The following is a 10,566-nucleotide window of genomic DNA, read 5'->3' as shown; positions in this document are numbered from 1 at the left end:
CAATTTAAAACGTTGATCAAACTCCTAAATCAAAAATTTAAACTATAGTCAAAGTGCAATTTAGCCCATAGTAATATAATGGTGATGTATAACATTTTCCCCCAATCTATTGTACTAATTACAATAATTATATACAATATAACCGAAAACTCGAGAGTTTAAGAGTAATAATCTTGTTATTTTTTGTATTGTGAATTTTGACTTTGGTGTATATGTTTGTCTATTCATGGTTATTTGTTTTGGCAGATGGCAAGAGAAACTAGATAGTGTAGCTTTAAGGATAGGTCTAGTTGGAAACATATGTTTGGCGTTCTTATTTTTTCCAGTAGCACGTGGCTCTTCAGTGTTGCCATTCTTTGGACTCACTTCAGAGGGTAGCATCAAGTACCATATTTGGCTTGGACATATAGTCATGACCCTCTTCACCATTCATGGTCTTTGTTATATTATCTTTTGGGCAGTTACCAATCAAATTTCTCAGGTGAATTAACACTGACATCTCTACTTTTATATATACTTTGGTTCCCATGCTCATGCATAATGCAATACTTTATATGTTTTTCTATTTGCTAAAATATTAATATAAAGTCATTTTTTTAAGAAATAACTTAATTATATTTTATAATAATAATATAAAATCAGTATTATTTTGTAAAACTATATATCATACCTCAATTATGCCTTTGTAAAATTATCAACCCTCATTTACCCTCTCTATATTTAATATATTGTAGATATTTTTTCACATTTTAAAATTAGTCGTGCATTTGCTTAATAGTTTAAAACTTAAATTTTTATATTTAATCAATATTTTTAAAGTTTTAATTAATTACATATAAAACAGTTATAACGTTTATCTCTATATTAGATATTTTTTGCTATTTAAATTTATCCTTTCATTTCCATGTGGCATTTGCGAGTTACTAATATTTTCAATTCAATTGTTACAACTGCCAAATGTGTTATTACTTATTGCCTTGAATTTGGCACAATTTCTTCTTCTTTACCCATGAATGGGAGAATTAGTAGTGGACACCACCTTTATGATTTGGTCAATGTCAGTTTAGGAAATAGTATAATGGACTACCATCCGAATCTATGGTTCATTGATTAAATAAAATATATAATAATATACATTATATATAGATATTAAAAATAATATTTTATATTTTACTACTTATATTAATCATCTGAATGCATAGCTTAAGTGAAAACTTTTGTTATCGACAAACTTGAAAACATGTTTATATGCGAAATAATTATTTATAGCTAGACTAAAAAATAGGTGAAACAAATCCTAAAATTGTGCTAGTGAGAGGCTTAGAGCTTGACTTTTGAATAAAAATTAGAATTAACTATATCAAGGGCTAGCTAAATGTAATCAATTCCCATCCCTTGTTTTGATCAATTACTTGGGTCCCTTCCACGTTTAGATTGTTTCATAAGCTAAAAGTTTGACTCCATAAAATCATATTGGAAATACGATATATGATTCGACAAGTTAGTACAAAGCTCATGCACTCGAAGAAATTTTGTCTATAAGCACCCATAAAATAATAATTTTATCCAAAAATTTAAAGAGACTTAGGTCAAGAACTTTTATATAATATTTACTTGATGAATTAGTAATCTAAACTCATTTTATTTCAACTGATACTATGTAATATTTAATTGATTGACTATTGTTTTCTCCATTCAGATGTTAAAATGGGACAAAGTTGGGATATCAAATTTGGCCGGGGAGATAGCCTTGATTTTTGGTTTGATCATGTGGATTGCAACCATCCCACGGATTAGGCGAAAATTCTTTGAGCTCTTCTTCTACACTCACTATCTCTACATTCTCTTCATAGTTTTCTTCATATTTCATGTTGGTATTACGTATGCTTGCCTTATGCTCCCTAGTTTCTACCTCTTCTTGGTGGATCGTTATATAAGGTTTTTGCAGTCAAGACACCAAGTTCGTCTTGTTTCTGCTCGCGTTTTGCCATGTGAAGCTATTGAACTCAATTTCTCTAAGGATCATGGTAACTAACATCTTCATGTTGCTTCTTCAGAAGTTCTTAAAATTATTTACTTTTAATTTGGAGATGTAGTCTAATGCTTATGCTATGTCTTTGGCAGGGTTAACCTATAATCCAACAAGTGTTATGTTTATAAATATTCCAAGCATATCCAAACTGCAGTGGCATCCATTTACTGTTACTTCTAATAGTAACTTGGAGCCTGAAAAGTTGAGTGTTGTTATTAAAAGTGGAGGAACTTGGACTCAAAATCTTTATAAGATACTTTCAAATGATTCAGCTATAGATCGCCTTAGTGTATCGGTTGAAGGCCCTTATGGACCTGCATCAACTGATTTCCTAAGGTATTCATCTTAAAGTAATGCACAACTTGGAAATCTGGAATTATTAACTTTTATTTCATTGAACATAACGTTTTTTGTCTTTTAATCAGGCATGACACTCTTGTCTTGATAAGTGGAGGAAGTGGCATCACCCCCTTTATATCCATCATTAGGGAGTTAATATTTCTTAAAACTACATTCAAATGTAAAACCCCAAAAGTTGTCCTAATTTGTTCATTCAGAACTTATTCAAGTCTATCGATGACAGATTTGATACTTCCAATATCTAGCACCCCTTATGACATTTCCAATTTGGAATTGCAAATTGAGGCCTATATCACAAAAGACAAGGAGCCTCAATCAAATAGTCATCTTCACCTTCAAACCAAATGGTTCAAGACAAATCCAACTGATGTACCTATATATGCAATTTTAGGTCCAAATAGTTGGCTATGGCATGGAGCCATAATCTCATCTTCCTTCATTATTTTCTTGATCATTATTGGGATAATTGGTCGTTACTACATTTTCCCTATTGACCATAACTCGTATGCAATATTCTCATTCCCTTTGAGGTCTTTCCTTCACATGCTAATAATATGTGGATCCATAGCAATGGTTGCTAGTGCAGTTGTTCTTTTGAACAAGAAGTACAATGCTAAAGAAGCAAAGAAAATTCAGAACTTGGAAGTGTCGACACCAACAGTATCACCAAGCTCAATTATATACAATGTAGATAGAGAGTTGGAAAGCCTTCCATGCCAATCCCTTATTCAAGCTACCAATGTACATTATGGTGTAAGACCAGATTTAAGACGTAAGTCACTTATTTTTTCTTTAGCTTTGGCATAGAGCTATTATTGAATTGTGATTAATTAATACATATTTTAATCTTCTTTTCTTTTTGCTTCGCAGAGATTCTATTTGAAGTAAAAGGGTCAAGTGTGAACGTCCTTGCTTCGGGTCCCAAGAAAATGAGGCAGGAGGTTGCAAACATTTGCTCATCCAATTTAGCAGAAAATCTACATTTTGAATCAATTAGCTTTAGCTGGTGACAAATGTTAAATGTTATTAGGATATGGAGGTCTCAACTTTCCGTAATGAACTTACTAACCTTCTTCCTTTGATATAAATAAGTCTACATTAGTTTGTCAATAACAATTTAGACTTCTATTATATCATGTGAATATGAATATAAATAAAGGAGTTTACTGTAATGAACCTTTCTCTTCTGATGTTGGATAATCATTTTTAACAAAATTACATGTGGCATTGAGAGCCACAAATGGGAAGTCAACTCTAAAAAAAAAGCAAATCCTTGGGAGGATAAAAGGGTAGAGAATGTGTGATATTGGTTGTGAATAATTATGGCAACTCGAGACTCTTCTATCTTTTTCTTCTATGCTCTTTATTTTTCTTGCATTTTCACTTATGTGTGCTAAGTGTTAACGAGTTTTCTATTGTGAGTTTATATGTTTCTCCTCAATTAATTGATAATAAATTTGAGTTAAGTTATATCCATTATTCTTGGCTCTACTTTGCTTTTTCTAGTATTTTCATATACTTATATTAGCCTCATTACATTTATTAAGAAAGAGTATTGATAAGATAATCTCAACTGGGCATGGAAAAATTGAGTACAAATATAGATAATAAATTTTTTGTTTAGAAGTAATAAGGTTCAAAAGTTATTCCACATACAGTTTCTATATAAGTCAACAATGTCATTCGAAACTTCTATCTCTTCATAGGAATTGTCACTGGTCAACTAAATAAAAAATTGAGAGGTATTGAGAGAAAGGCTAGACAATACTTCTATAAATATCTTCATCTTACTTACCAAATGAGACCAATACCTCATTATATCCAACAAATCATAGCAATATCTTCTTAATACAAACTCAATTTCACTACACTCACCTCCTTCATTAATCCTATCACGATTTTCATCACTTGAAAAATAGACACTACGTCAGAATAGCAAAACAACAACGCTTAAAATTATCATTTAACAGTGCTTTTGTTGCGCTTTCTATGTGAGCGCAGTTGTACATAAGGTTATATTCAACATCGTTTTTTGTTGCGCTATAGAAAATAGACATTTAGCAGCGCTCACTGAAGCAAACGCTGTTAAATATCTACTTTCTAAATAAAACAATATATCTTCCACACATTCTATCAAACACATGACAAACATGTCCAACTCCACCACATTAACAATAGATTTGTTAAATCACCAATGACTTCATCTACATTCAACCTTAAAAGATTCCAATATTATAAAATAACATATGAGTAATGAGATCTTATGCAAATTGTTCATTTTTTTCTCCTCCAATGTTCACCATAGCCAAAAACCTAGAACATCATAGCTGTGTAACTTCATAATAAATAAAGATCACACTATTAGTGAAGAGAGAAATAAATGAGCTAAAATAAGATAATAGCTTGAAGAGAGAAACCAAAAATTGATAACTTCACAGTAGCTGCATAACTTCACAACAAATAAAGATCACATTATTAGTGAAGAGAAAAATAAATGAGTTAAAATAAGATGACGATTTACCTTATGCTTGAAGAAGAGAACAACCAAAAATCGATAACTTGCTTGAGGAGAGAAACTAAAAACAAAAGAGAAAAAATGTAACTTATGGAGAAGAAGAAAGGTAAGAGAAATAATAAACTGAGTGATATGTATTATTGTGTGAGGTTTTGTTTTTGAATTTGAAAAGATTCTCACTCACTAAAACAAGCATTTAACAGCGCTTATTGAAGAAGTGTTGTTAAATATATGAAACTTTAACAACGCTTATTAAATAAATTTTGTTAAAGATAACACATTTAACAATGCTTATCAAAGAAGTGTTATTAAATATATGAAGTATGACATTTAACAACACTTGCTTCAATAAACGTTGTTAAAGATAACACTTTGAACAACGCTTTCTTCAATAAGCGTTGTTAAACCTTTAACATCGCTTATTGAAGAAGTGTTGTTAAATATATGAAGTGTGGTCTTTAACAGCGTTTTCTTCAATAAGCGATGTTAAAGATAACACATTTAACAGTGCTTGCTTAAATAAGCGTTGTTAATTCTCTTTCGCATTATATTTAACAATATTCAACACATAAGTGTTGTTGAATGAGCATTGTTAAATATCAATTCTGGCATAGTGAGAAAATATATATGTATGGTAAACCTGGTTCCGTAAGAAGTAGCTAAAGAATTTATTACCAATTGTTGAAAACAAGTAAAGACCAATTCATGACCATTGCGCAGCATTAGACACAAGCAACCGAATAAATGACATAAGAATAAATAGAGGATAAGATGATAATAGATTTTGATATACAAGTAGGAGATAACCTTCACTTTTGTAACACATGAATGTGAATATAAATATAGGAGTTTACCGTAATGAACCCTTCTCTTCTGATGTGGGAGAATTATTTTGTAGCAAATGTCATGTAACACGTCCAGAAATTCTATGCCAACTAATCTATGCCATTGAACAAAAGTCTCCAAATCTAATTTATGCCAAAGTGAATGCTGCCTAAGCATGACTACTGTACTCATATTTAAGAAAATGGTAAATCTATCTATCACCAAATCTGCATGAGTAACAACTTTAATGTTTATTCCCATATCCAACTTTCATTGAACAAAAGGGAAACAAATAAGTATTAATCCATGATCATAAGTACATCAACTCAATTTATAGTTTGGTAAACCAAATTTATTCCTAAAGAACACTACGTATATGAACTCGGGAATCAAGTTTCACCAAGAGTTACATTTTGAAACCACCCCAAAAGAGGCAAACTTATCTGCACAAGCATTTACTTTCTTATAAATATGAGAGATTTTGATTTTCGTTTCCAAGATAAGGAACTTGCAATTCTTCTATTTGTTTGTTAGAGTCTACAACATTTTATGTCCCACAAGAAGGTTTGTACAGAGTCTCATTTAACCAAACCCTAGACCACCCTCTTTTGTGATCTATGTCAATTGATAACATAACCGAAGAAAGTTCTGCATAAAATGAACTTGAGTAGCATAGAACTCTATAAAGCAACCTGAGATTGACCCAATTTTGTCTCTAAAAATGCCATCCCCTTAACATGTGTAGCCATATAGTAGAAATTCAACTTTTGATAGGGTAATTTAGCCTGCTTAGCCATATAGCATAAATCACATACCTTAGCAGAATCAAAATGGACATAAGGGAAAAGCTTGCATGCATTGTTTAAAACTAAATGAGAATGGTGACCAGTCTAAAATGGCACAATTAAAAGAAAGGTACGCTAGGTTCCTAGCAATAATAGAATTAATATTGTGAAGTATAAATTTCCCTTGTTGAGGGATCATCATAAGTCCATACAAGCCATTACAAACTTCAACATGTCCAATAATCTTCAAGGTAGTCATATCTTGAATAAGGCAATAAGAATTATCAAATATTAATATGTAGTTAAGAGATGTGGCAAGTTGGTGACAAGAAATGAGATTATAGTGAAAGTTTGGCACAAGTAAAAATTATATAAGATCAAACTATTATACAAGGTAATTGTGCTAGAATATTTTACAATTGAGTTTGATCCATTTGGAAGCCTTATAGTAATAGGCTCAATAAATCGATATTTGGTAAAATTTGATAGGGTAGGACTTACATGATCAATAGCCACAATATCTAAGATCCCTTGTCATCATTGGTTCCATTATCATAGCTATTAGTAGGAGAAATGCTTAGTTGATTGATGATATATTTGGATGATTCAATTTTATGATGTTGAAGCAAAGAGGTGAGTTGTGCATACGTTTCAAGACTCAAATGGAAACCAGGTTACTTGGACTTGCCATTCCATGTGACATTAGTGTCTTCTGATTCATGGAGAATTCTGTGTTGATGTTATTTACGAATCCAATGGTAGGCTTGGACTTATTATAGTATGGGGGAAAACCATTCTTGAAGTAATAGATTTCAACAGTGTATCGCTCCCTTCCACGATAAGTGCAGATTCTGGTTGGATTGGTTCTTGCAGTTTGATGAGAACTTCACCCAATGAACCTTCCTCTGCCTCTATTTCTAAAATTAACTCTAGCTTGCAGTGATCTTGATCCTTGCCTTGGTCATTGGTGTTGAATAACATCTAATTCAGTGGAGTTTATCCATACTAGTTGTCTTTCAGCTTGAACGACAAGAGATAATATTGTGTTCTTATTCCTTGCCTTGGTCATTAGTGTCGAATAAAAAATTTGATTCAATGGAGTTTATCCGAACTAATTGTCTCTCAGCTTGAATGACGAGAGATAATACTTTAGTGATGGAGGGTAATGGCTCCATTAATAGAATTTGGGACTTTGTTGTTTGGTGACATTTAGCCCTATCAAGAAGCAAATCACATATTCTGATTCTTTGTAGTTTTTTACTGTTTGAATCAAATTACATCTATATTGGATTTAACATTTGCAGGAAGGTATAGGCCTCAAGGATTCCAACTTCTCCCACAAGACTATCAAGATGGTGAAGTAGCTTGTGATATCTCTATCGCCTTGCCTTTCTTGGAAAAGACCAAAGATCCTAAATGAATATCTTTTATCGAAGTGATTTTTCAAATCTTGCTAAAAAATATTGAGCACTATGAATGTATATTGCACTTTGTGCAATTTTTGGGGAGAGTATTCTCGTAATCCAAGAAACCACCATTAAGCTGCACCTTTCCATATACCATAACATGGGCCATTGTGGTCTGGTATTGTAATGGATCTAAATATAAATAGGAATTTATTTTTAGACAAAAAAGCTTTTTTTTTTATGGATCAACTCCATGAATGATAATTGTTCTCTTACAGAGAAGGAGAAATAAGAATTGCTCCTGAATTTTCTCTAGGATACAAGTAATAGACAATAGAAGGATTTTGAGAGTCATTCTTGATAGAATACATGCTTGGATCTCAAATTCATTATCAGGCATTTTTAATGAATCTTGATACATAAATTACCTATATAAGTGAAGATGATAATCAAATGAAAGGAAAAGAAGTTGATTGAAATTCTCACTCAACAATGATAGAGCTTGGAAGCTTTTTTGTGAAGCCTTCAAATGCTTATGATTTCTTGAAGAAGAATTTGGGAAAAGAATAGTTTGCATAGCATAGCTCTCAATTTGAGAGCACATTAATACCATAAAATGATTTCTGGAAAAATACCTCATTATTCTCAATGAATTTGCAAAGCTAAATTTACTATTTATATGAGAAAAGGAACAAAGTTTGTACCCAAGCAACCAACTAAAGCAGATATAAAACTTAACCAACTTCTAACTAACTCTCTAGAACATATTAATATGATTATAAGATTTTAAAACTAATCCTAGAAGATTCTAAATACATGTTTTGGAAGCACAACATGTGCTATGTTTTAGGAACAAAATATTAACTCCTCTGGTTGCAGGAGGGTAGTTTGGTTAAGATAGGCCTTATTATTGAGCTGCAATCGTGGCCTTGTGATATGCCTGAGCTGTTAATGTGCAATATTTTGTGTTTTATCGGTTCAATTTATATACAATATTTCATATTTTATTCTAAGCTGAGTTATTGTGACAATCCATAATTGCGAGTGTAGTAGTAGTACTATTTTGTAGCTTTAGATAGTGTAACTATAGCTAGTTGAAACGTATGTCATTTTTTTGTACTAACAAGGGTATCCCTCATCATTTGAGTAAGGAGTTAATCATTTTCAGGATGCATGATTATCTCTTCCAACAAGTGTCGCTCCCATGAATCGAACATTTTTCCTTTTGGTAATCTTGAGGATCTAGTATAACCTTACATACTAGATACTAGATCAATATTTTGTTGGTAAATGAATGTCAGTTGATTTGTAGCTTTGGATAGTGTTTTTTTATAATTTAAAAGATTAATTTATGTTTCAGTTAATTTTATCAAATGAATAGTAGAGAATGGATGTGTGATCTGTTTTGTCAAATGAGGTTAATTCTTGATCTGTTTTTATGAACTTATCGTATACAGTTCAGTAGCGTTCAATTTTAATGATTTTGATTCCATATATACACATCATAACTAATTTTGCGGCCTGTTACTTTTATATACAATTCAAGTATATTTTCCACTTAGTTTGTGTGTACTAGTGTTAAAATTGTTTAATATCAGTCGAATGAACCGGTAAATTGGACCCAATACTATATGATATAATAATTATACCAATCATGCAATTAACCGGCTAAAACCGGTTAAAATTGGTCGGTTTTCATTTGAACTGTACCGACTATACTGGCCGGTTTTTATTTAAAATTAATTTTTTAATGAAAATAATATTTGTTTTTTATTGATTTTTCAACGTCAATATTAATATATTATATATGTATATCTAACTTCATCGGTATGCAATTTAATCAATAAACCATCAGTTAAACTGTTATACAACTATATCAGTACTCTAACTGGTTTAATGACTGGTATGGTATTAATAATATTGGTGTGTACTATTTGTACCCATCTAATAAGATCATTTTTCTCATTATTTTTAATTAGGTGTTGATCAAGATATTTAACTTATGATTTATGTGGGACTTATTTATAGTATCTTGTGTTCACTAAATTCGGATACATATGAAGATAATACATATGATATAATAATTTTTATCACTAAAGTTTTTTCAGTTGATTACTTTATTAATTCATGTCTTTTTTATTTTTTATAGCTGGAGATTATGCAACAAATTTGTTCTTGATGCAACAAACTTGATAATAAACTATTTTTTTTTTTGAAACTCAATTTACATACATTTAGACAGATATGATCCAATTTGTATAATTTTTAGTATTATAAGATTTTTTATCTGTATAATATATCTAGTTTTATTACTTTTTGGTGAACATGTTTAACTCATGTATTTGATTGTTAGACTTTGTTAATATTAAATATAATTTGTGTTCCAAAATTTATTTTTCCATTCTATATTTAGATTACCATTTGATTAGTTGTGTGGAAAGAAATCCTAAATTAATTTTTTGTATTGTCGAGCCCTTATTTTCAGTTAACACTAATTATGTGACGTTTTAGAGTCGTGACTATGTTTTTTATGATTAAACTGTGGAAAACTCTATTCTAAGATTAAATTAGAGTGCGCTATATTTGAATTAGAGATCTAGTTTCGTGAGTCGATTATATATTGGGGAAGGTGTTAGTACCATA

At 30.9% G+C, this 10,566-nt stretch overlaps 1 protein-coding gene across 1 annotated transcript in view; it reads left to right on the top strand.

Annotated features, from left to right (window-relative positions):
• LOC109356105 (ferric reduction oxidase 2-like) overlaps positions 1–3,479 on the top strand; it is a 4,590-nt gene extending 1,111 nt beyond the window's left edge. Inside the window, exons 4-8 of the mRNA XM_019599444.1 lie at positions 247–481; positions 1,700–2,027; positions 2,125–2,368; positions 2,458–3,164; positions 3,263–3,479. Coding sequence (XP_019454989.1) covers positions 247–481; positions 1,700–2,027; positions 2,125–2,368; positions 2,458–3,164; positions 3,263–3,402 — 1,654 coding nt within the window. The 3' untranslated portion in view covers positions 3,403–3,479. The remainder of the gene's footprint in view (positions 1–246; positions 482–1,699; positions 2,028–2,124; positions 2,369–2,457; positions 3,165–3,262) is intronic.

The sequence above is a fragment of the Lupinus angustifolius genome, chromosome LG09 (assembly GCF_001865875.1).
Source record: "Lupinus angustifolius cultivar Tanjil chromosome LG09, LupAngTanjil_v1.0, whole genome shotgun sequence".
Taxonomy (NCBI): domain Eukaryota; kingdom Viridiplantae; phylum Streptophyta; class Magnoliopsida; order Fabales; family Fabaceae; genus Lupinus; species Lupinus angustifolius.
The sequence above is the reverse complement of the archived record's forward strand: the minus strand, read 5'-3'. Positions and strand labels throughout refer to the sequence as shown.